This window comes from Lepidothrix coronata, unplaced genomic scaffold (assembly GCF_001604755.1).
Source record: "Lepidothrix coronata isolate B3197 unplaced genomic scaffold, Lepidothrix_coronata-1.0 Scaffold100, whole genome shotgun sequence".
Lineage (NCBI taxonomy): Eukaryota > Metazoa > Chordata > Aves > Passeriformes > Pipridae > Lepidothrix > Lepidothrix coronata.
In genome coordinates, this window is record NW_016690280.1 from 329304 (window position 1) to 356191 (window position 26888).

General features: G+C 48.5%; 1 protein-coding gene across 1 annotated transcript; it reads right to left on the reverse strand.

The window, feature by feature from the left end:
- STK32A (serine/threonine kinase 32A) lies at nucleotides 1-26368 on the reverse strand. Its single transcript, XM_017822881.1, has 13 exons — nucleotides 26315-26368; nucleotides 23702-23863; nucleotides 19744-19799; nucleotides 18389-18540; nucleotides 16639-16812; nucleotides 14010-14047; nucleotides 9004-9093; nucleotides 7714-7811; nucleotides 5751-5867; nucleotides 3734-3859; nucleotides 2630-2758; nucleotides 2211-2275; nucleotides 1-1948 (listed from the first exon to the last, which is right to left on the reverse strand). The coding sequence occupies exons 2-13, from the start codon at nucleotides 23751-23753 to the stop codon at nucleotides 1858-1860; spliced, it is 1188 nt and encodes a 395-aa protein (XP_017678370.1). The 5' UTR covers nucleotides 23754-23863; nucleotides 26315-26368; the 3' UTR covers nucleotides 1-1857.
- Nucleotides 26369-26888: the final 520 nt, after the last annotated feature.

Here is a 26888-nt window from a genome sequence, read left to right on the forward strand (position 1 = left end):
CCTGCAAGTCAGGCAGAACAAGCTGTCCATGCAGCAGTCCTTAAGGGGCCAGGCCAGAATAGTTGTGCCAGGGGCAGGGAAGGCTTTTCATGCTTACAAGCTTTGTAAAGTGCTGCTATCAAGTAATTAAAGAATTTTCCCTGTTGCCTGGTAGTGATTAAGCTGAGACTGTGCCTCTGTTTACAGTAGAAGAGGGGAAGGGAGAGATGGTTGTAGAAATCTTTGGGGAATTTCTAAAGATGCGATGTTCTTACCATTTAAGTACTTAAGTTGGTTTGGGTTTTTTGACCAGCCAGTATAGAGGTATTTCTGTAGCAGCAGATTTTTTCCCCAGGAGGAGCAGGGCTGGTTTCCTTGTCTGGGACTCCAGATAAACACACTTATGGTGTGTGGACCCCTACCTGCAGCAGAGCAAGGCAGCAATAGTGATGTGCTGTGCAGGGTACAGGGACAGCTGTTGACAGAGTCCATCCTGACCAGGCCTTGTGCCAGACCCCCTGTAGGACTGGGCAGAGAGCAGAGGACCAATGGAAAACACTGGAGGTACTCTGGATAGCCTTCCTGGGAATGGCAAGTCAAAAGGCAGAGAGACACGGAGCCCCCATCCCGCTCAGAAATCCTATTGGTTAAAAGACAGGATGGTTGGGGAAGAGGAGGGCAAGAACACAGCGACACGAGTCAGAGTGTGCTGTGACTGAGCAGGACATGGTGACTTTCCCCTGGCAATGACCCTACTTTGAGGGCTTCACTACCTACTTACTGCTGAACTAATTCCATCCAGACAGGATGTGTCCCTTTGGGTAAATAGGAGGCAAAGAGTTCATCACATATTCACTATATTGCTGGGAATGGGAAAAATGTCAAAGAAGGAGGGGAAACATCAGGCCTGCCAAAGCATTTAAATAATAGCATCATTCCCAGCATTACTGCAGTAAAAACACCTTGGCCAATCTCAATCTTGGCCAAGACCACACCAGCAGTATGGCCATTCCTGCAAACAGTCCCTGCTTAAATCGAGTGTGATTTCAATGGTAGAGAGATTAAAAATACACATTAAAGTTTCCCTCTGGTGGCAGCAGTTTACCATGATGGTGAATGGATTTTTCAGGCATTTTTCATGCTGGAAAAGCATCTGGATTTGTCAGTGCCTGGTTGTTACCTCTTGGTGTCACATCTGTCTGCACACTCAGGCCCTGCCAGCCCTGCTGAGTATGTGGATAGGGAAAGGGACAGGAAACCTTTACTGCCTCTTCCCAGCTAAGGAAGGACCTCGTTGCCACTTCCAGCCCCCCATGCCCACCCTCACAGGGTGTTCACAGGAGCTGTCTGTAAGCAAAGGTCACTTTTGCCACTATGCACTGGTGGAGACCCTGCACCTGGGAATTGCCTCTTCCCCCTTGAGCAGCCCATCCATGTCGGAGTCCCAACCTCTGCAGAGCCCTCACCCACTGTGCTGTTGTGGCCCCAGCACTGCAGCTGACATGGTGGTGGCATCTCTGAGCACAGAGCGCACCAAGGGCTGTGGCACCGGCCAGCCAAGCTGGAAGGGTGGATACTGTCTCATCCATCGTCACATGGTCACGTTCCTGCCATCAGGAAAGGCAGCATAATAGGATCTGAGTCTAACTGACTGTGGACAATTGCAAGGCAGCACCCACAGCCTCTCCCCCCACACCCAGGACCCTCTGGCTGTGGGTGGTAGGCTGAGGGGGTGGGTGCCCCAACTCCCCCTGGTGCCCTGGGCTACTGGCAGGGTCCTGGCAGCAGAGGATGAGTCCACGGTCCGACATGGTGATGATGTGTGGGTGGGCAAGCCCCAGCCCCACGGGGAGATCTCCTGCAGGGGCCGTGCTGCTCTCAGAGGTTGTTGTTCTGGTTGTCCTCCCTGTACATGCCTCCGCTTTTTGTCAGTGGTGTGGTCTCCTGGATGCTGTCGTGGTGTCTCACCCTGGGGGACAGAGAAGGACAGCTGAGCTGTGGGGGGGGGGGCCCAGGCAGAGCCAAGACCCTGCAGCAATGCAGCTGCCTGGGAGCACCCCACTCCCTGGTCCTCTATGTCCCCTCAAAACTGGGGCCCCATAGCCCCAAGCCCCCCGCCAGCCCTAAACCCCCCCAGCTTTAGACCCTCCCTCAGCCCTGGGCCCCCCAAACCTGTAAAAGGCTTTGGCAAGGGCCAGAGCCTCTTTTTCTGCCTCTGAATCAGAACTTACTTTTCTCTGTTAAAAACAATGAAGTCCCTCTGGAGCATCTCCAGGTGCTTCTGGATGTGGCTGGCCTTTCACATTGGAATGGAAAAATAAAAGAGATGGGAAATAAATTCACAGCTGACACAGAAAGACATTGCAAGGGCAATTTCAAGGAGGCACAGCAATATCTTTAGGCACAGAGCATCTTTAGCCCTGCAGTGGAGAGAATGGCATTAAGGCTCTCCTCTCACACTAAGCCAGTGCATAAACATTCTGCCTTCCACCACAGGGAAGACGTGGGAGAGTTTTAGGAATAAAGTTGGTCACGAGGGAAAAAAAATGTTCTGTTCAACCAGTTTGCTGTGGTCTTGCTAGATGGCAATCATCTTCCGTGGAAAATGAGAGACATCCTTGACCACATGGTTGTACCTGCTTGCTCTCACCTGGGAGGAATTGCTTTTGCTGGTGCCTTTCTCCTTCTTAGCCAAGCGCTTTTTTTTTTTGTGAAGAGGTTTGGATTCCAGAATCATTTCTTCCAGTTCAAAGGTTGGGTCACAGTTTAGTCTGCCTTTCTGGAGGGGAGAGAGAGAGGCAACCATAAGTGGTCAGAGCCTGTCTTGAGAAGTCTCTTATAAACTGGACTGTGCCTGAGAGCTGAATTTTGTAAAAAGATGTACTAATTACAGCTGCACATGCAGCCAGAGCAACTGCTGTACTCCTGCCATACTTTGTCAGTCCCTTCAGCCAGAGGGCATATTCAAGGTGTGACAGTGGCTCTTTTTGTGCTCCTGCTTCTACTCTGCCCTTTGGTGGCTTCAGAGTGGCAATGAGGATGAGGACGGTGTCCTGGCTGGGATGTGCCTCCTTAGAGTACCACAGCAGCCTGCAGAACTGGTCTTAAAGCAATACAGAATCACACCCACAGGGGGGGAAATACATGTAGTTAACAAATATTCACAGTTTACCCCAACTTCTACGTGGCTGAAAACCACACACAGCAGCACTCAGACTGTTCTACATAATTATAATGTTACTTGTGTGCTGTTTTAATCCAATTAAAAAAGGCTCAGAAACACTAATCTAGTGTATGTGCTATTTACTGTGAACAATGAGCTTGTTAGGGCAGGCATTACAGGAGGAAACAGTTCCCATAAGATGATGGGTGATCCCCAGGCTGCTGCTGAGCCCATTCTGGTGCACTGGGTGTTTGGATGTTGGGAGCAGCATTGTCCAGAGCATGGCTCACAGGCACTGCCCACATGTTCCATCCCACATGGACCCACAGCCCAGAGCCTGTAACACCAGTTCTGCACCCAAAAATTCCAGGGACACCGTAAACAGAGCAGATCAGTTTTGGGGCACCCACACTGCAGTCATCCCCCATTACTCTTCATTACACCCACAGGGAAGTGGCAGCCCTGCCCTGGTCTTCCTTTTCCCCTTGTGACACCTGATGCTCCAGTGGAAGTTTGTCAGAACGTCCCATGTCCCAGTGCCAGGTGTGACGCTCAGACACATCGGGAACATTTACACCCAAACAGCCTTACCGTGGGAATGAATTCTGGCATTATCCTTTTCTGGAGAACAGCATCCCAGTTCACGTCAGACAGATACGGGAAGGCCTGGATGTCCTTCAGCTGAGAAAAACGTTTCTCGGGATTCAGCTCGAGCAACTGCAGGGAGAGTTAAAGGGAAGAGATGAGACCACCCCACGGGGCACACGCTCCGTGGAGTGGGGCTGAGGACAAGTGGTACTGCAAGGGACAAGGGACACTGCATCAACACTGGCACTTGGACCGGTGCCTCTCTGCTGCTCTGGCTCACAGTCCCTTCACCAGGGTATGCGACAGGCTCACAAGCTTTAACTCCATTAATTCCTATTTTTATGAATGACTTTTATCCGCATTGAAGAAGCGGGCATTGAGGCAGTACAGTGGCATTAAACAATCTGTCCAAGGTTAAGAATAACCATTTGGAACGGGGAGTTAAACTCAGGCCTTTGTGTTCTGCATTTAACACCGTATCAGTAAAACACCCCGTTTTCTCACTCTACTAATGGAATATTCTTATTCCAGTGTGAAAGCCATGCCTTCACACTGCTTATTTTCAGCATTTTTTAACATTGCTGTAGGAATTACTTGCGTGGAAGGAGAGGACTGAAGTTTGTCTCTGTTCAAGGCTTATACTTTGCATAAACTCCTGAGAACATGCAGACCAAAAATGCAGCAGGAAAAACAGATGATCCAAACCCTCCAGGGAGGGTGTGGACACAGTGACCCCCCCCAGCCCTCCTCATGCTGATGTGCAGCTGGGCACACAGCAATGTCCCCACCACCCAGGTCCCCCTGGGCTCCAGCCCAGCGCCAGCACTGTGGCTCTGCAATGACAAACATCTGCCTCAGACGTTAATAAATACAAAACTCCACAGGGGATGGTTGAGCCAGGAAGGAGCCGCAGTCGGCCTCATATATAATACATCTGGCTGTTAAAGCAAATGCAAAGGGGCACTGGGCAATTTAAATAATTGTGACATTGCATTATTTATTCACAAGGGAGCCTCCATGGCTTGCAGCATGCCGTGGTTCCAGGGAAAAACTTTCAGCATAGAAACACAGAGGACATCTGCAGTAAATATCCCTGTATTACTGTTAGGCTCAATGAAATATTGGCTTCATTGAATTTTAAGCAAATGGAAATATTCTTCAGTTTTCTTCCTGGAAAATAGGCTGTGATTCTGTCTCAGCAAAGAATTGATGGCCTCTTTTCATAAAAATGTTTCAGAGTATTTCATTAGAAATGACAGAATACTTACACATACTATTTGGAAAAAAAAATAGATGAAAGCTTCATTAAGTACTACTTTACTGCCTACACTTATTTGAAAATTAGAAAACCATTTACATGCTTTCTGAAAATGTGCTTCCAGTGCTGCTTTGCAGGGGTCAGTGCTCAGCTTTGCTGCCGCTGTGTGCAGACAGCATCTGACACTGTCAAGCTACTGAAGCTGTGGCTTCGCTTCAGATGGGATTTCAGCTTCAAAATTATTCCAGTAATGATTTTGAAGCAATTCAAGATTTTAGGGGTTATTACAGCATAGGAAGCTCTATTGAAATAAAATTGCAGTGGTGCATAAACCACGTGACATCAAAGGATTTCAACAGCATCAGTACTTCCTGCAAATATTTTCCAACTTGGAACAAACGATTTTTTGAGGATTAAAAAAATATAATTTTTTTTGCTAAACTTACTGACACATATATCAATATCTGCTTCTAACCTAGGTCATTCCAGAGCGCTGGAGGACACTCTGGAAGCGAAGGCTACCGTGTCCTCAGAGGAGGTGCAGCAGCAGCCGCCACGTGTGCCAGCCTGGGACACAGCACTGCTCGCTGCCATCCACCTCCTGCAGCTGAGCACCAAACGCTGGCATTTATTACACGGTGCCACCCAAATGTCACTGACACCAGCCTGGACACTGTTTGCAAGGACTCCCCTCCCCGTGCACTGCGAGTGGCAGGAGCACTGGCACACCCCGGCCCCTCGCCCGCCCCGCGGCCACCTCACCTTCTTGATCAACGACACCATGTCCGGGGACCAGGCGGCGGGGTACATCACCTTGGCTGTCCTGAACACGTGGGCGATTTCGTTCGTGGAAGTGTTGGAGCGAATGTGATACGGCCTCTGTGGGAAACGCCACAAGGAAAGCACCTGAATTTATCTGCTTTTTTTCCAGGACTCCTTGGGAAATCTGTTTAGAGCGTCTCACAGTCTCTCTGTCCAGTCCCCAGACTCCCGTGGGACATTTCTCTCTGTGTGACCGCGGCTCAGTTGAAATAAACAAAATGTCAGCAAGATCTATGCTAATAACTGGACATTTAACAGCAGGACAGGCAGGAGCAAAGCCCAGAAGTCAGAGTTAAAACCAGCATGGGTTTGCTTAGCCTTATCAGTGTTTGTATCTTACAAGACTGACACACAGTGCTGTGGTTAGAGCATTCCTGATATTCCCTGTAAAACCTGCCGGTTTCCAATTCTTCACTCGTGCTGGGGACAATGCCAGTGAAAAGGAGCTGGATTTCTCCCACTGATCAAATTAGCTCAGAAAAGGATGACCCAGGAAGGGTAACCAGCCCCAGGTGGGTGTCAGGCTGCAGGATGACTGTCCCTTCTGCCCCGTGACCAGGTGTCATAGCACTGGGACGGGTGAGCCATTGCAGAGGAGCACATGGCACAGCAGAGCACTGGGGACAGGGACTCCACCGGCATCGACCTGCAGTGCATGGCTGGAGTCACCTCCCTGCTTATCTCCCAGCTACAACAATACTGCTGCCTTACCAGGAGAGACACCTTACGATGGTGGGCTGTTTTCATTTGGAAAGTTTTGATTACCAGATTTTTACCTTATGTCGGAGGGAGGAGGGGGGGCGTTAAAGACACATTTAAAAAACAGTGGCTATAAACAGTGAGATCAGATCAGGTGCAGTGTGCTTGACGCGTGCCGACACTAGATGGACCTCAAGGCCTCCCTTCACTTCCCCACGCAGCAGCCACCCAGGTGCCACCATCTCACCACGGCTGTGCCATCAGGTGTGAGCATGCAAAGGCATCTCTGCTCCTGCCCTTGGAAAAAGTGCCATCGACTCTAAAATCAATGTGATGCACAGTCCTGACATTCATTTAGCATTATAAATGGAAAGCTCAAATATTACATTAAGATGTTTACAGGGATGTGGCTTCAGTTACCCAAGAGGTCAGGCAGCCACATCCCCTCCATGTCTGCTAACATGATCCCTCACAATTTGAGACACACAGATTCATCTGAAAAATCTCTTAGTCAAAACATTTTTTTAGGCATTCTGCAAAGACTGATGATAGAGTTTTTAAAAACATGTTTTGCATACTCATACTGAAAGAAGTTTCAGAGCCTCACAAGATTTTAAACATTCTACTTGAAATTACATTCTCCTTTTGTTTCAAAGAGTGTAATTTTTACAATGTTGTCCCACTTTTTTTACACAATACTTCCAAAACACTGATGTATTTGTCTGTCTACAAGGCCCCCAATCTTATCTATGTCTTATCTGTATCAGCAGCAGAGCTCTGATGGCACAGGCAGGGATTGGGCTTTATCCATCATTTGCTCCAGCTGCTCAGTCTGATTACAACAGCACTGAGATTTTCTTTCAAGTTTCCTTTTTTCCCTTGCAGGATGGGAGCTCCAGGTAAAGGACATTGCAGCCCAAACCTCAGGAGCTGTTGCTTGTTTGCCTTGTCCTGCTTATGCCAACCCAGAGGCCCTGAGCTGCAGCGGGGAACCACCACTACAGGATGTTCTGTATTGCAGCAGCTTCTCTGAGCTCTTGGCCATCACAGGAGCCGTGGTGGACATGTAGTCTCTGCTTCCTATGCTGTAATAACCTCTAAAATCTTGACTTTGGCTTGGTCCTCTCATGCCTGCTACAAAGCATTAACATTCCCAACAGTGTCCCAAGGACAGAGCCCGCTGGGCCGGGAGCCCCACACGTACCCGGGTCCTGAGCAGCTCGTAGGCAGTGACTCCCAGTGACCACCAGTCCACGGCAAAGGAGTAGCCAGTGGGTTTTGTGGAGTTAAACATTTCAGGTGCTGTGAAATACAGGGAGAAGAAAGTTTGCCTTGCTGCAATCCCAAGTGGCAATGAGCAACACAGAGTGCCTGACCCACGCCCCTCCTTTGCTGCCGTGCTCCTGCGTCAGCAGCACCCAGCAGCCCCACAGGCCCCTGCACATGAACCTCTCAGTGCTTCTCTGCCCCCAAAGCCCAAAAGGAACGAATTCCTTTTACTGACAGAGCAGTTGCCCATCATCCATAGTAAACAGGCTCCAGGAAGCCTCTGTGCCCCAGCAGCGCTCGGGCAGATCTGCACATTGGGAAGCTGCTCCCATCCCACTCATCTCTTTGTTCATATTTAAAGCAGTTCAATCTGGCAGAGCCCACATCCAGTCTCAACCATCAATGAAAGCAGCTCTCTGGGAACATTAATATGCAGCGTAAATGCAGACGTGGTGCCAACTGCACCCTTGGCAGGGAAAAACAAATTTTAACTGAAGGAAGCCTGAGAGCCACAGCTTTTAATGGGGAGCCGGGGGGGAGGCACCGACTGAAATGTTCTTTCTTAGCCAATAAATTTCCCTTTTGAGAGTAAGGAAAAAAAAATACTTCAAAATTTTTGTACAAGCTGGGAGGCAAGAACTGATCTAAAACCAACAAAACAAGGAGCAATGCTTCTTTACAGCCACTCACTTGGCCTGAACATGGAGTGACGCTAGTTTTTAAAGCAGCCATTTTATATAAAAATTCAAATTATTGCTAGTGATGCAGCTGCATAAGACTTGTGCTGATGTACTAAGGGACCAAATACAAACCTTTGTGCTTCATTTTCCCTTCTCGAGGGTAGCAGGAGCACTTCATCACTACACAGCATGACTGCTGCTTGTAAAATGCTCAGGGATCTCAGGGGTGCAACCATCTTAGTTTTTAATCAAACCCATGCTGTACAATGTGGCATCATGGCACTAAAATCCACGTTTGCAGTGTACTCGAGTCCATCTGCATTTAGGATTTGCAGAGGGGTACAGTGCACGTTCCCCAGCTGCACTGAGGCATTCCCTGTCCCTGCCCCGCAGCCCCTCTCCGGGGTGCTCCTTATTTCAAACCAGCATGTATATTTTGGCACAGACAAGGAAGAAAAGAGTCCAAACCCCCATCAAGAAGGACTTCACCCGCGTCCCACCATAAAATGGTAATTCAAGAAGGTTTAACTGGCATTGGTTCTCACCCATGTAGGGCTTTGTGCCAGCGATGGTGGTGACGTGGATCTCCTTCGTCAGCATCGTGGCGATGTTGAAATCGGTGATGTGCACGTGTCCTGAAAGAGAGAGGTTAACATGTAACAGGATTGGCTTTAGTCTCACAAGAGAAACAGCTCTGAATCAGAAACATGAAGTAAAATACTCCATGGAAAGTAGCTTCCAGCAAAAAAAAATATTCTGGTGGGAGAATTGATAGAAAATATTTCAGCTTGCAGGCTGCTTGCAGTTGTGTCTTATTACTTCAAATATCCCCTTATTTTCCCTTTGGGGAGCAAAAAAATGGGAGTTCTCCAAGAAGTAATTTAGCGATGATTGTTTTGAGTCTTCATAAATTTGAGGGGAAGAGAACTGAACTTTTCTCACAGAAAAAATTCCACTATGTTTTAAAAAATAAAAAGTAAAAAAAAAAAAAAAATCCCTGATGTTTGGCTTTCTAGTTGCTTTCCATTTGGTGTTCCAGGTACTAAGCACTCCCTCCATTTGCCTCCAGTGTGGAACCAAGCACCTTTGGCAGCCAGCAAAACAGCCTTGCACAGAAATCCAAACATCATGAAACCCCCTTGGGGCAGGAATGGGCTCTGCTGCCACGGCTGTAATATGCACAACTGCTGCCTTTGAATCGAAAAGGAAATAAAAGAGGTGGATGTGATCCACAGGGGGATCAGAAAGGCAATGCTCTCACCTAGCTCCTACCTGTGCTTTTACTTGTCTTTTTTGGTTTTTTTAGGCACTCTATTATTCCCCATTCACTGTCAGGGAGCAGAGCAGCCCCACATGGACATACAGGTGATCAGACCTGGCTGGCTGCACTGAAGAGAATCTCTCTAAAACTCGTGGGTTAGTTCAGCCCAATTCTCCGGATCAAACACAGGCAGGCTCCGCTTCCCCACCTCCTTCATCTCCTCCTCAGGCACTGAGGCTGCTCACCCCTGACAAAGGTGAGCTCATTATCAACACATCAGCTGTTCTGTTTCCTGTGTTTTGCAGCCTTATTGCCCCCTCGGCAGTAACAGAGGGGAGCTGGATTGCTGCTGTTTTCTCTAACCACAGAGATCGAAGTAAAGTGGCTTTTGCTGATAGAGATGCTGTGACAACACCTTCCTCAGTCATTAACTTCAAACAGCTAGAAATCCACTGCTGCTCTAGTTCACAGTTAAAGCAGAATAACATCACCTCTATAGGTCTGGAAGTTGATGCTGTGGCAATGAACTCCTGTTTTCTTGTCTGGATACTGTGAGCATTTAGGTAAATATTTACAACTGTGCCTATATATCTGTTCTGAGAGCAGTGATACAAGTTGCCTGCTGCAAATACCTGATCTAGCTGGGGAAATGTGGAGAGTAAAAGCAGAACTTGTGATTTCACCTGAAACCCCTGTATCACGCCCATGTCCTGGTGAGTTGTGGCACTGCTGCAAGAGCACAAACCAGGCATTGGCACTCTCCCCTCACACAGTTCCCAACAGACCTACGGAGCACGTGTTCCTCCCTGCTGTTCACACCATCCACAGGCACTCACCCCCCCAGCCTGCCCACTAAAGAGCAGCATCACATCACTGGGGAGCACTTTGGAGAAAGAATGACATCCAACTGCCCTGTCTGGATACATCCCCTGCATCCTTGTGCTGTTTTTCCTTTCAACTCCAGCTCTCATTCTACTTTGCGGGGAGCTGTTTTCATAAATATGAATCATAAAGGCTTATTAGGAATTTGATATTCCAAGCACAAACATGCCTTCCTCTGGATCCATCTTTTAAATTATTCACTTCAAACAAATCACAAGTTTTATAAACTAGCCCACTTGAGAAATGACCAAATCCAGCCAGTGAGGCTAAGGAAGGGGCTCAGGGCAGTGTGACGAGGCTGAACAGTTATGGCAGTGTTACAGACCAGGGTGGGAGCTACTGGGGCCCACGAGGGATGTACTGGGGGTTGCTGCTGAGCTTTAGGGTCGAACCTTAAGGCTTGTGTTTTCCTCATTCTCAGCATCTCTAATTGCAGGCAGTTCTGAACCAGCACAGCCAGAGCTGCTCTTGGGCACCACATGGCTCCTTCCCCAAGCCTGAAACTGGCACTGCCAGACCAATCCTTGGGTTTGCCTTAAGGCAAACAATTTTCTTATTGCATTCAGCACTTCTGTTACTTCATAATTCCTTCACCTTTCTAGAACATCTTTTGTGCAAAAAATACAAGGCTTCTGCAGATTCAACTAAGAAAACATTTTAAAGGATACGAAATTAGAGTCCCCAGGAGCTGTGGATCGTGGAGGCTCTTGGACAGGCTGTGCCCTAACTTTCTCACCTGAGATGAGGGAGCAAACATGCCATGCCTGCACTGGCATAACTCACCCACTGAAGCACTGCCCTAGAGAACCTTCCGGCAGCAGTACAAGAAAGGATCCTGAGCACAGCCATTACAGGGCTCTTGCAAAAAACCTCTGTTTTACCAGAGATAAAACTGAGCCTTTCTTCAATTTTATTAGACAAATGACCTGGTCAAAAACTCCTGATGAATTAGCCACAATTCCCAGAAATTGCCATCTGTTATATCCGTTCATTCCCAGGTGAGCTGTGCTGTCACTGAGCCAAATTGATAGAAGTGTCTTTAAAGGAGGAAATCACTTTGTGCTTGGAATGACTGCTGGAGGTGTCATCTGCTGGGGATTTTTTCCCTGGAGGACCTGATCCTAATCTCTGATGTTGAACAATGGCTCTTTCATTGCACAGAAAGTTATTTGCCTGATATTCCACTTTATAATTCCTTGTCTGAAATTGATATGTCACCAACCAGGGTGACAGAGGCCAAAGTGTGAGGTGTGTGTCAGGTCCATGACAGTGTCAGGACAACACGTTTCGACCAACATGTGGCATAATGAAAGGCATTAAAAACTGAACCCAGCCTCCTGCACCAAGATCAGGTGATGTGCACGAGGGCTCCTATAGCCTCCTTGGCCATTAACACCCACAAAAAGGGTGCTGGGGTCTGTAACAGAGCGGGAGGCCTTTCCAAACTTAAATCTGAAACGTGAAGGAATCAAAGCTGTAAAGGAACTTTACAGCTGTGTCAAACCATGACACAGCCCATGGGAGATGGGCCAAAGGGCAGAGTTAGGGGGCAAAAGGAATCTAAAAAATGAAAGACTGAAGTTTGATTGCTGAAGGTCTTCAGGTACTTCATATTCTTGGGGAACTGGTCCCAGTCAAGAATATCACAAAAAAATTAATGTCAGCTAATTGCATCTATTTTGTGATCCCAGTTGTGAAAGTGGGATGGTGATGGGAGAGGAAAGAGAATGGGGAGCTGCAGCTCTGCACCACAGGAAAGGAGATACTGAAAAACAACCACGATCTTCTAGGCTAAATATAGATAAACATGCAGCTACAATAACAGCTACTCTGGGGACAAGAAAAAATTGAACTCTGTGTGTGACCAAAGCTTTCTGTATGCCTCAGAGGACCTTCGCTGCCATGGATGAAGAAAAGGAATACTACAAGTCACAGAGAGAAGGACACTGGAGTCAAGGGTATGTCCCCAGAAAAAACCTGAAACCTCTGCAAAACACAGGTGAAACATCGCGGTGAACAGGGAGCAGGCTCAAAACTCCTCCTGAATTGCAGTGTCATTATAGAAGTTTGCAGGTTGCATCCTTCTGGGCTGAATGCAACTGCAGAGATGAGCAGAGTTTTTTGTCCATTTTTTTCCCCTCTTTGAGGAGCACTGACCTACGTTCCCATGGCCACAGAGATCCCAGCTCCTCTTGGGGGACTGTGTCACCCCAGACTGAGGGGCTCAGAGGTTCTGGGGAGTGACTGCCAGCGAGGGCAGACCAAAGACAGCCCTGCACGGGGAGCCCCAGCAGTGCTGGCAGAGCAGATCCCCAGCACATCAGTGAGGTCAATGTTCTCCACGGTCTGAGCATGGGATAACAGCCAGAGAAGGACCAAGTGAGGCAGGACAGAGGCTCCAGCCCCTGGAGGCAAAGCTGCTTTGCTTCCAGCTCCTAAATAAATAATCAGCCAGTGCTCTGAACTTAGAGGTCGTATGCAAACAGATCGAGCCTGGGCTCGGTGCTGCCAGGCAACCCTGGGCACACACATGGTCATGCAGAGCCAGGTGATGCCTCCCTTGGGAGATGCAGCATCTGAAGTGATAAATTCAGATATCCCTCTTCCCTGCACTGACTTTTTCTCTTCAAGCACCTTGCTGTAGCTGCTAATTAAGATTTCTCACAACAAGTCAGTTACACGGATTTTTCAAAAAATATGAGATGACAAAGTGTTTCTCTAATGATTTACAAGCTATTAAAATCAGACAACTCTTCACTGTGAGAGGTTTGCTGGGGAAAAAAATGTGACTACAGAGTCATGCAAGAATATAGTCAAGGGTTTTGCTGAGAAACATTACTGAAAAACTGATAGCAACATCTATAACATACTCAGCCCCAAATCCCCTTTGGAGCTCCCTCCCAATACCAAATGCTCAAGGAAAAGGAAAATACCTGAATAAGGATTATCTGTTGCACCATAATTCATTCTGTTTGTGAACACACACTGCACAAACCCTGCAGTGACATGAGCATTACTCTTCAAACAATCCATTTTGAGTAAGTTTTAAGCAAGAGCCAAGAAAGTGTTAAAATCAGCAGCTGACCCTGAGCAGCACCAATGTGGGGTCCCTGCCAGTGCCTTGTAGGGTCATCATCAGGTCAGTCAGCCAAAAGAGTTGTTGGTTAAACACTGAGGCAACCCTAAAAGCAGCATTACAGGGTGCCCAGTGCCCAGAGGTATGAGACACTGCCACTCAAAAAGCAAGTGAAGCACAAAAGGATGGGATGGTGCCACTCCCAGCTGGGCTGAGGGAAAGACAGCAACACTAAATGAAGACACCAGTGAGCACCGAGACTGCAGCCTGGGTCTCCTGTCTCTGCCTCTGCTTTTACACATACACGTGACAACAAAGCACCCGGCACTTACCGTGCTCGTCCAGTAAAATGTTGTCGGGCTTGATGTCTCTGAAAAAAAAAGCAGAGAAGCAGAGACAGCCATTAGCCTAGAGAAGTGACAGGAAACACGGCTGCAGGCACTTCAGGAAAGCCCAGGCTCTGGGACACACTGGCAGAGACACCGTGCCCTCAGAGCCTCAAGGCTTCTCAGTTCTGATGTTCCTGTTTGATTTAGGGATGAGACAGTGACTAATCAAACAGCAGCAGTGGGTACAGAGCCAGGGCTGTGAAGGCTGCAGGGGTTTGGGTGAGCAGCACTCAGGTGAGTCCACCCACAGTTAAGTTAAAGCTTCTTTTTACCATTTTCCTCCTGTTACTTCTCAATCTGTTTCAATACTGTGTTGAGAATGGTTCCCCATTCACTCAGTACAAATTAAATTATTTTAACATCTTTGGTCTAGAAACAAGCGTGTTCTCCACAGGTTTTGTTCCTGAGTAAAAAAAACCCACAAAATAATACCTATAGCAACGCTTTCACCAAAGGGAGGAAATGCACACCTGAGACACTGATACACCCATTGTGTCCACCTGAGTGACTTTACAAGCTATTACCTGTCTTTAATGAGCTCATTACACCGGCCCCCATTGAGTGCCTGCCCAGCTGATGCCATTCAGTGCCCCAGGGAGAAGGTCCCAGCCACAGGGCAGGCAACAGCTACAGTGACCCTGTGCTAGCTGCTGCTCCCCACAAGGCCCAGGGGTTCCAAGGGAAGAAATGAGCAGGTTTAGGATTTTATCTTTGAAAATTCTATCCCTAAGATACAGTTTGAGTTCACCGAGCCACCTGGAATCAGGAAAACACAATATACCTAATTTTCATGTAATAGCTTACAGCTCTCTGGCCTCCTGTCACCCAAACTACTTCCAGTGGATTATAAACACCAACTACCTTCCTGGTGCCATCCCCATCACACAGGTAAACACAGGAACAGGCATCATGAGCAGAGCATGGGGCTGTGCCAGGTAAGTGGCTGGTTCTCCCCATAAGCACAGCAGAACTGTTTCCAATTATTTTTTTAATTATTAATTTTTAATTTCTAATGTGGCTTTTTCTGATTTCCCTCAGTTTGTCATACAGCCTCTGGAATTACACCAGCACGGTAAGATCATTCTCAGGATGCAAAGGATGACCAGGGATAATGCTGACTACTGTTTATTTGTGTATTTCTTTTTTATAAACTGGTTATACCATTTCCTAAACTAAAATATATTAATATATTAATATTTCCTATTCTTTTACATCTAGGTGTGAAATAATTCCAGCCTGGGTTTGCTGTCTCTGCACAGCTTTGTTCAGCCACACGAAGCCACTGCTTCCCTGTCTCCTGATGTTCCCAATTACAGCTGTTGCAGTGTAATTGACTCAGTTGAGTCACTTTATCTATCTAATATTGTCCCACTGGGTTACAGTGTTAATTAAACAACTTTCATTACAGTGTTAATTAAATAACTTCCAAATTTTACAGCCTGCCATACATGTTTTGTTGTTCTTGATTCACCTTAAACACATGCAGCTGCACAAAGTGCACACTGCAGCCTCACCTGCAGCTTCACATTCACATTGGGGCAGAGATCCAGGCAGGTTTGGCACAAAATAAGCAGTACAAAAGAGGAGACCCCTGAGAAGGTGGGAATTGTTCCCAGGGTCTGGCCCCAACCCAAGCAGAGCAGAACCACTCTGGGGTCTCATGGCTGTGGGGGTAGGTGAGGGGTTGTTCCTCCGTCACACCCCAGGTATGGCAGCCAGACACTGTGGACAGGAACAGGAGTTCATCCTCCCCAGCCCCTCCCCAGTGTGTGCCTTCCCCAACAACAACCAGGACCATTTCAGTTTTACACTCTGTGCCATGCTTAATTCTTGCACTGCACAAGAACACTCCTCTGAAGTGATATTTATAATTGAGGTGACCTTCTCCCTGCCTTTATTGACCCTCATAGTCCCTCCCTGCTCATCCTCCCTGACAGCAGCTACTTGGTCAAACCCGTGGGTGCCCAGGGTTGTGCTGCCCATGACACCAGCAGGAGAGAGCTGCATGTCCATCCCTCCACAGCCAAACCCTGCTTCCCAGCCAGGGGAAAGCTCTTCCTCCTCTGCTTTTCTGCAAGTCTTCAAAGGTGTGGCAAGAGCTCACACACATTTTTTCACTGTCCATTAGAAATCTTGGTAGCCAAATCCTAGAAAGGAATTTACCTCACAGAGGAAAAAAGCTGTGTTTGGACCCATTCCTCATATTTTGGTGGGGTACAGAGAGGGGGACAAAGGGAGGCACCTCCAAGTGTGAACACAGGGGAGTTGTGAGTGCTGACAGCCACCCTCCCTGAACCACGACAAATATTAATGAGCTACAGCTAATTAAACCTATTAGAGACAGCTTTTTGCAGAATCAGCAGAATATGCTTTTTCACAGCTACCCCAGAGGGAGAAATCAGATGCTCTCTGCTGTATATGAAATGCTTTTCTTGGGGAAACCTTGTGTTTCACATGAAAGCAAACGTACGTGGGAGAATATTTTGTTTAGTATTTAAGCTTCTATTTGTCATTTCACATCAAAGAGGAACAAGCCTTCCCCCCGTGCAGCCCTCCTGAGGTCCCAGCTGACCTGTGGATGATGTGCCTGCTCTGCAGGTAGTCGAGGGCCAGCACCAGCTCGCAGATGAAGAGTTTCACTGTGCCCTCTTGGAACCGCACGTTTTGTTGGAGGTGGTAGCGCAGGTCCCCTCCAAGCAGCAGGTCAACAACCATGAACATATCCTCTTCATCCTGGAAGGAGTACCTGAAAGAGCACACACATGGTTCAGGGATGGCAGCACTGAAAAACAACAGATCATAAAGTGACATGTGGTACTTCTGGGAATACTCATCATTTCTCGGAACTTTTTCACTTGAGAAACAATAATTTCATGACCTTCCCATGCTCTGTTTCCCACTGTGACTAAAATCCTTTGGTCACACTTGTGATGACAATAATTTAGCCTCAGATCCATAACAGAGTCAGAGCAGACTGTTTGAACAACTCCAGAAGGACGTTCTGCCTTCTCTGAGCACCTGTGGGAAGTGACCACAGGAGCAACACGGAGGAGCCCTGGCCCAGCACAGCCCTGCCCAGACCCTCCGGTCTCGCTGTCGGGTGCCAGCTCTCCCAGCAGCAGCCTGTCCATGAACCCACGTGCTCAGCACAACAGGGGTGCAGCTGCTCTCTGCCAGTCCTCTGTAAGTGACCTTATTTGATGGAGTGTTTACCCAGTGTCCCTCTGAGAGAGGCAGACTACCAGCTATGAGCCCTTTCCTCATGGATTTTTCCTTACCAACACACCGACTGCTTGATGGGATGAACAGCACCACAAACCACACCACAAGCCACTCAAAGCTTATAGTCTGTGTATCACTCGGAGTGCAGGAAAGCCACAGGAATGGTAAAGGCATTCTGAGGCCAGGGAAGGCATGGCAAGAACAGGGACACTTGCATGGTTTGCTCCCTACAGATCTGTACATGTGCACACGCTGGTCAGTTCTCAGCTGCTGAGTGAGCTTTGGCTGGAACTGTGTGTTCAAGTAGGAAAGCAAAGTATGGAGATATGACCTGGGAGGTGTGGCTGCACCTTTCCCACTCATACCCCACTCAGAACAACACGGAATGGCAGCTGCAGCAAAATCCCAAGGGTTCACCAAACAGCACCCAGGTTACAGGGGATTTCAAAAAGGAACAGTAATTCAAAGATTTGTGATCTTCTATGTGTTTTAGCCTCGTTTCTTGTGTTTAGTATCGATAAGTTCTATCTTATTCTAAAATTAAATCCAATTTCCCATAAATGTAATTATCTACCACCCCAAAGGACTCCTATACCTACAGGATATTAGCCACTTTATCACATGGTATATGAGCTCACACCACTTGGAATGTTACTGGTGTCCTAATAAAATTAAGAAGAACGCAGTGCCAAGGGACACCCTGCAAAGAGCCCTGCTTGGCCATCGATCCTGTGCTGCTGCTGGGAGCTGTTGTTGCTGCAAACCCACCATTAAATACAGGTGGTGGGCAATATCTGCCTGGGGGGCACTACAGGTTATGGTGGTGGGCCATCTACAGGTTATGGTGATGGGCAATATCTGCCTGGGGGGCACTGCAAGGGGACACATGAATAAACTTTCTTGTGCTGTCTGGGGGGACAAGGGAAATAGATAACTTCTTGTTTCATTAAACAGGATTCCCCTGAAACCAGAGCCCTGGTGAGCAGAACACACCAGCTGGTCCCAGGACAGGCTTGCAGCAGATGAGGGGGGTCTGGTCTCAAAGGTGTCTGTAACTGACTGTGCTGACTGGAACAGTGAGCCAAGGAACCACCTCTTACCATAAATTAACCAAGAAGGGGTGTTCCAGGCCCTGCATAATCTGCAGCTCCTTGAAAACATTTCTGACTTCATTACGCTCCACGCACTTCTGTTTGTTCATGTATTTCATGGCGTACATCTTCTTGGTGTCAGTCTTTTGCACCACGCACACCTAGGAGAGCAAATCAGGGGATAAATCAGGGATGATTTGTCAGCTAATCTGGGCTGGTAAAACCCAATGACACGAGTGTTCTCCAGTGGCTTTGGCAGAGTCCACACTGCCAAGGCACAACCCTGTGCACTGATGCTGCAACAACGGACCTTGCCCAGGAATTTCTTGCCTAGTTTTCACCTGAAGAGAAATTTTGTGGGGAAGGTGAGCAGAATGAATTTATCACCACAAGATGGGAGATAGGGAATGGCACAGAAGTCAACATTTCATTTAATATCACTCACTAATCATGGTCATGTCCATCCCTCCCACACTAGTTACTGCTGGGGAGAGCCCCCTCCACCACAGAACTACAGTTCAGTCACGGGGAGCAGCACCTGATCCTCGCCTTCCTGGGAAGTGTCACTCAGCTCACAGTGAATCCTGGGCTTTGTTTGAGGGATACTGGGCTTTGGATTGTAACTTTTCTTATATGTCCCCAAATCTAGAAAGAAACATCACTTCAAGGCAAGCCTCCGAGCCTGTGAGAGTGCACAACGAAACAGGCCAGCGGCTCGGATTTGTTTACACAACAGTTTATGAGGTTGGGATGAATTTGCAAGTTTCAGTCAACTTTTTTTTTTTTTCCTCCAGATAAATCTCTTTGTCTGAGATTTTTTGTTGCCCTCTGCACCCAAGACACATCCCACTTCTGGCATCAGAGTGCCTTTATGTGAAGAGGCGAACGACCTTCTGCCAGCCTATACAAGTGGCAAATTCCACGACAGCATAAAAATAAAATGCATGACCGAAACTTGATGCTTAATAACAAACACTGTGTCTCTCAGAGAAATATTTAACATATTAAAAAACCTGCCAGGCTTTCATATTGATTGTAGATGTTTATTGAATATGCATCATGATGTTCAGTGTTGATTTGCTGGGAAATCTTAGGAAATGCTAATTCAGAAACGTAATGAAATTCCGTTCATTTGATTGATCAGTTTCTCATTTTAATCTCCTGTAATATAATTTGTGGCTACAGAATGGATGAGGAATCAAGCTCTGAATCCTTCCTGATTACCAGGAGTTGAAGCTCAGGTCAAGGCTCACTGACAATGCAGGGCTTTGGTTCTGTGCTGTCATGCAAGCCTCCAGTTCACCCACTTCCACCCAGTTACACCTCCAGCTGTCCACACAGTGATTAGGTCCCAAAACACTCACTTTTCCAAAGCTGCCCTTCCCAATAGCTCGCAAAATCTCAAAATGGTCGAAGGTAACTGCAAGAAAGAGGAAACATTTCAGTATTAAATGGCTGAGCAAACACTTGATGGTATCACATTATTTCTACTTTTCCTCCATATGAGCTGAGAAAAATGAGGGATACCCCAGCAACACTGTGTTTCTTTTGGAGATTTGGGTGTTATTTAAACTTGGCATTTAACAGGGATTTTTTTCACTCCAGCTCAGCTGCAAAGGGAAATTCCCTGGGTCAGCCTCTGTCAATGGCAGATCAGGCAGAGAACTCCCAAGCTGATGTTCTCACTTTGTCCTCCTGCCCTGCCTGTTAGAGGTATCAGCCTCATCTTGCTCCTGCTGAGAACAAATGCAAAGCTTAGTCCATGAAACCCTTATACCTCATGAAAACATTGCCATTACCTTTTCAGGTAGGATGGCACAGTCTAACCAAAGCAAAGTTTAAAATGACCAGCTACAGCACTTGGAAGGAACACGAGCTTTCAGGCACAGATGCCCTTTCTCAAACCCAGAACAGATGCAAATATCAAAGTAAATACAAGCTGATGATGACTGAGTTTAACTGGATCTGTTTGCCAGTGAGACCATCAGAGAGAAGGGTACCTGCAGAACAAAAAGGGAGGGCGAAGATGCTTATCACCTGCAGGGGAAGATGAGAGGGGTGCCTGCTGCAGAGAGAGGTCAGCTTCAGTAGCCCTGTGCCATGCCACAGCCTCAGCTGTGGGGAGAGGGGGATCTCTGGTCCCCAGCACTGGGACCCCACATGGGGCTCTGCATAGCAGGGCAGACCATGGCATTAACAGCTGGGCATTAACATCTGGAATGGCTGCAAATCCAGAGGAGTTAGACCAGCAGCCAGTTTTTGCATGTCCACCCCCTGTATCTCTACTGTCCTTTACAGGAATGCTTTCATGAGCATGTTCACACCCTCTGCCTCCTTGTTATTTAATGTTGATGTTTTCATTAACATTTTAAACACAGGCCTATAACTGAGCTGGGTGTAAAAAAAGCCAAGTTGCATACTTCATTTAAGACTTTCAAACTAGGTACAGGCACATTTTAACCTTTCTCTGGTTAACCTTCCTACCATCCCCAGCTTTCACAGGGAGTCATTCCGGAGTCTCGCTCCTGAAGGGCACTGAAGTTTGTGGTGTCCAAGTCAGGAACCAAACACATGCTGTTCATTCTGAATCACACCTACAGAATTGACAAGCCACATTTCCCTGCCTGATGGCATCTAAAACAAAGAAAAAGACAAAGCTTTTGCCCTTCAGAGAAAAAAAACTCATGTGCTCTGCCAACTCAGACAAACAGTGTTTAGGAGATGCAAAGGAAGATAATACAATTGCCATAAAGAAGTAACTGAGGTATAATCATGAAACACTATTTTGTAAGCAGGGATCATATTTCTAAACTGAGGTTCAAGGAACAATATTTATATTAAAAAGTACAGATCCCAACCAGCCACAAAAAACATCCTTAACAAAGACCAATCAACCCTACCAAAGCCCCCAGGGTCATCTGCCAAGGAAAGTCAGTGCTTCAGGAGCTCAGGTCCCCCCATCCCTGTTGCCCACCCCAGCACAGCAAACACAGCACCACACAGTCTGTTACAACTCCCCTTCCTTTTCTCACTGCAATTTCCCCCATTTTCATCATAGTCTCTCCCTCCCTCTCTCCTCCTCTGCTCTGCAGCCTCAGGAAAACAAGTACTGCCACTCAGTGATCAGGCCAGTCCCTCTGTACTGGAGAGTGGGACGTGGTGCAGACCCAGGCAGAGGATGATGCTGATGCTCTGCTCGGTCCAAGGGCGACTTAAACACAGAGCAGCTGCTGGTGGGCTGGAGAGGGCACCAGCAAAGGACCATGGAATGATGTGTGTCCTTCTGACCCACCACTGTCCTCACCTACTATCTATTTCTGCTTTATTTCCCACCAAATTTAGTGGGGAGAACACCAGGCTGCCACCCCCTTGGATTCTTCCCACGCCCTTCAGCACAGGAACAGCACAAAAAAAATCTGGCTTTTCACATGGTCTCATCCTGACTATGCCAGGAGTCAGATCACTTTGTAGCCCTGAACCTTCTGTCTGGTTATTACATTTTCTTTTCAGCTCACTTGCTTATTATCCACAATTATCAGAGGAAATGCTGAGAGAAAAAATAATACTGTCACCCTGCTTCAGCTGAAGGCAAACGAAGCCCTTCAAAAAGTTCAAATAAAAATCATGGTGCCACAGAAAAGAGTGAAATTATAACAACAGCAATTTGGGAAAATATGCAAGAGTCATTAGGATTGGCACTGGAGCACCCATACCACTTGTGCTGTTCCACCCACCCTCACAGGTCCCAAAGGAAAAGTCTCCCTGTGGCACAGTCACAGAGGTGGGACTGGTCCCCACTGCCCACAGCCCGGGGGATGGACCTGCCCATGCCATGGAACACTGTGCTGCTTCCTGCTGTACCCAGCAGCTCTTACTTAACTACTATTTAAGTTGAAATTAGAGTAAGGACAAGATTGTGACATCTAAGGTGATACAGCCTGTGGTCACTGATCTGCAAGATAATGGAAAATTCCATAGAGGACATCTCTGTTTCAGCCTGATTTCTCTCCCCCCCAGTATAATAAAACACAACAAATTAGAGAAAAAATGTGCTACCACTTTTTAAATTTAGGCAGGGCCATGGAAGCAGAACTGCACTGGTCTGGATGCTGCATCAGTGTGGAGGGGTGGCCCTGAGCCCACTGAAGCCCAACAGACTGACACCGAACCACCCAAGATGGTGAGGACGGGGCCTTTCCTGGCATTGCTGTGTTTCTGTTGCAGGAGCTAGTGCTGCATGAATCACGTCAAACCCAGAGAGACACCCAGCAGAGACCAGCCACCTCGGGGAAAATCCCACAGCCGGGGCACGTCACCCCGAGGAAGGCTGTCAGGAACAGAAGTGCTCATCATCCCGAGCAAGCACAAGTGGTTGTTCATTAGAGATGCCAAAACTGAGCACTGAGATGCACCAGGAACAAAATCTCCAGGAAAACTTTACAGCACTGATTTCTTTTGCAATACAGCAACTGGGAAAAAATATGAAAAACAAAGAAAACTTGCAAGCAGTTACATTAATAAATTGGAAAGCGCAGCTGGTTTAGCCAAACAGCCACAGACCTGCAGTGGCACCATGGGGCACGCTGGACAAGACTTGATGGGGTATCCAGGTCCCTGTATATTTTACTTTTAATAATATGTATTTGTATTTATCTACAGATGCATTTTGTTGTTGTACCTAGGTAAAAGCCCATATGGCAGTCAGCAAGCTGACTCATGCAACAGCAAATATATTTATGGAGCAATCTTTTAATGACTGTCTCTGTAATCTTGGCAGCACAGGGACCCTGGCCTTCAATACTGCTCCAAGCAGTACTTTTCCAACCCTCCTTTTCCAGCTGACCTAGGCTGCAGGCTCGGCCTCCCCGTGCCTGTGGGCAGCACTGCCCGGATGGGCAGCTACCAGGAACACCCATGGGAACACTCATTGCTCAAGCCACCTTCCCACCACATTTCCTACCGGTCCTCCACATGCTGGGACCTCCAGAACAAACCTCCCCAGCCTCCAGAGCAGCAGTGTTTTGTCCCTGCCTTTGTGTGCCAGGGACACCTCAACACCAAAGCTCTGCTGACAGTCCTGCTCCCAGAGCCAGCTGCTGCAAGGGGAGGCAAAAGGACCCCAAAAAACAGATTACAGCTCTGCAGGGACTATGGGCACACTGCTGCTGCTGGTGCTACTGCTGCTGACCTCCACACACCCCTGCTGACCCAGAGCTCCCAGGCATTTTGCAGCCTCAGGATGGGCACTGCCCACAACCCTCACAGTCACAGTCTGCACTGAGGACTCTGCAGTCCCAGAGAACAAACAGGAAAAGCTCTTACCATCCTCGTTCCCACTGAAGGGTGGTGACTTGCTGGAGGTGTTTGCCCCCATGGTGTGCTCAGCCCAGGCTCAGTGCTCCCCACTCCTCTGGTTCCACTCAGCCCTGGGATGGTGCTACTGTGGGTCAATCCCAGCAGAACTCAGTGATGTCCTGGTGCATCCTGGAGAGGGCAGGAGGCAAAAACTCACCATCACTCAGGATGAAGAAGCATTTAGAGCTTGCAAAATTCTCACTAGAGGTTCACTGCTCTGAGGGAAACACTGAGTGTCAGGGAAAAAGCACATTACAATGGAGTTTATTAGGGAAACCAGTAACACCATAACCTTGTAACCCAGACCAGGACTGCTGCCCACTATGGGAAGGGTAGAAACAGATCAGCAGACCCAAAGATCTGGCTCGTGTTTGCTATATTATCCAACACATATTTTGTAGCTTCAGTGATGACTAATTGTAGTGAGGGCAATATCCACAATAAATGGACACAGTGACTTGGCTAGACAAAATCAAAAAGCACTTTTGACTGCTGAGGTCATGTGGAAGGGTAAAAGCCATAGAAGAACAAATTCAAAGTGTCAACTTTTTGATTTAAGCTGTTATGCAAGTCTTTCATTTGGGACAAAATCATACCATTCTGGGCTTTTTTATCAAAAAGATTCCATGGAAAATCAAGGTGCAGTTATCACACAAGTTCCTCAAAAATTTTTTCAGGTATGAGCTATGAACAAAAGAGCACAACTGATTTCTGGCTTGGTGCTGGCTGCAGTGGCTGGCTTTCCTCTCCCATTGCAAAGGAACAGCTGTCATTAGCAGACAGCACAGGTTTCAGTTTTCCAGTCTCCCCTGACACGTATGGGAACACTGGAGTGTAGCACTCTGTGGAGTTCAGTGACAGCTGAGAGAGTCTGAATGCTCTCCATAGGGTACAGCAGCCACCCTACATCTGAAGCATTTACATGCAAAGCACCTTTATTTGCTTGCTTTTGATACTAACATCCCTTTGACATACAAGTTTATTTCTTGTTGGAAGTACAAAGCCCTAAAAGAATAAAATGAGGGAGTAACAGTGCATCAGGATCTGGACTGTGTCCAACCCGGAGCATTCTCCAGGGCATCTGTTTGTTCATTGAATATTTTCTCAGATCTACACTCTGAAAACACCTACTAAGTAGCTTCACTTTTTTACTTTGAAAGTAACAAAATCACGTTATTGAACCAGAAAAGGGAGGAATCATAAAATATATGTCGGAGAAAAGAGAATTACAGGGAACTGGGGCTGCCATGGGATGCTGTGGGTTCCCACACCAGCACACCCAGCTCCTTCTCTCACGCTAAGGAAAATAAAATCTTGATTTCCCATCTCAGAACTGAAACAAGATCCAACAATAAAACAAATGAAGCAGCAAACGTTTACGATCCCTATCAGTGCCTCTGAAAGGAACAGACTGAGCCTTCAGTTTCAAACAAAGCCACTCCAGCACCTCTTTTCAAGCCCCAAAACTTACTCTTCAGAGGAAAAACAGACCTTCAGATGCAACAGCCATAAATCAGGTTCCCATGCCACTGTTTCTACACCCTGGTGATCTGACTGATGTCAGCCAAGCTCAGATGCCCAAGGAAACTCCCTCGTACAGCAGTCTGGAGCTGAATTTATTTTTGAAAATACCTCAATACATACAAGCTCCGAGGAGGGAGTGCAGGTATTCCTTGAAGTTAAGCTAATCTGAGTACTAATTACAATCATTTGCATCTTTACAAAGTGTACCTGGGGTACGGTAATGATACATCCTTTACTCTTTCACGTTGCAAAGTCACAAAATTATTAAAATAATTACTTTTCCTCGGGCCAAGAGTACTAATGCTTCCACTCTAACATCATGCTCGAGTCGGACCCTCGTTGTTCCCGGGGTCTCTTCAGCGAGCATCTTACAGGCGTGAAGGCAGCCGGGCGATCCCGGCTCCCAGCCCCGGAGATGAACGCAAACCCAAAGCAAAGCAGAGGAACGCAGCCACCTGCGCGGTTTGCACTCTCACCGCGAGCAGGGTGTGCTCTGAGAGGAAGGGAGCGCAGCGGGACTGAGGGAAGGGCTGGACGTGCACCTGGAGGACGAGCAGCAGCCGCATTCCCCTTGGTGGGGACTGCTGAGCCCCTGGAAGAGGACCGCGATCTCCGAGGGTTCACAGACAATTTCTCTCACCCCCTCTGCGCTGCCCGAGCACCGCTCGGGGGGAAGCTGCGGCTCTGCCGAGCGGCTGGGACTGAACGGTGACACAGCCAGGAGGGACATCACCCTGCGCTGCGGTCCCAGGGAAACCAACGACTCTGAACTCCCCCGCGGGCACAACGGCGCTCGGGAAGGACGAGAGCAGGTGCCGTGGGTGTCACCATCATTACCATGGGTGTCGTCTGCGGTTCTCCTCGCCGCAGCCCGGCCCCTGGCAGCGCGAACCCCGGCCCATAACACGCTGCGGGCAGCGGCGGAGCTGCCGCCGGCGGGCACCGCACCTCCCGAGCCGCCACCAGCAGCGAGCGATCGCCCCCACTGCCCAGCCCCGCCGCCGGGGCAGCGGATCAGAGCCCGGGTCCGGAAAGCACAGCCGGGAAGGTGCCTACCTGGGGAGAGCGGAGCGCGGGGTCCGCGGCGGGACCGAGCAGCCGCCGGCCCGGGCGGCACCGGCGGGCGGGAGGAGAGGAGCCGGGAGCGGAGGAGCCGGGAGCAGAAGAGCGGAGCAGCCGAGGAAGAGGAGCAGCCCCGCCGCCCGCCCGCCCGCGGGGTCCCGGCCGGACCCCCTTGGGCGGCGGGAGGAGCTGCGGCAGCGCGGGCGGGACACGCGGGGCAGCGCCACGGACACGCCACCACCCCCGCGGGGCCGCCGCGCCGCCAGGACCTGTCCCCGTCCCCGCCCTGCGGCGGGCAAGGACGGTCCCCCAGCGCCAGAACCACCCTGCCGCCCTCGCTCCTGGGTTATCCCTTCTCCTCCTCGAGCCTCGTGCCGTGACTTTTATCGCTTTTGGAAAGGGGAGGGCCGGGCTCTGCCCCCCGTGCCCAGGTGCGCACACCCACCCACCCACCCACCTCGAGCAGAGCAGGGTCCCATTTGAGCCCGGCCCCGGTCACTCTGATTTTGTAAAGCTGAGTCCCGGGCTCCCGGCACCTCCCCTGCCCGGCCTCATTCCCAAAGAAAGG

Coding starts and splice junctions, on each gene's coding strand:
- STK32A (XM_017822881.1), bottom strand. CDS start 23,753: ATGGGGGCAAACACCTCCAGCAAGTCACCACCCTTCAGTGGGAACGAG. Junction 3,860..5,750: donor TGGTGTCGTTGATCAAGAAG/GTGAGGTGGCCG, acceptor CTCTCCCTGCAG/TTGCTCGAGCTGAATCCCGA. Junction 2,276..2,629: donor GCAAAAGCAATTCCTCCCAG/GTGAGAGCAAGC, acceptor CCAATGTGAAAG/GCCAGCCACATCCAGAAGCA.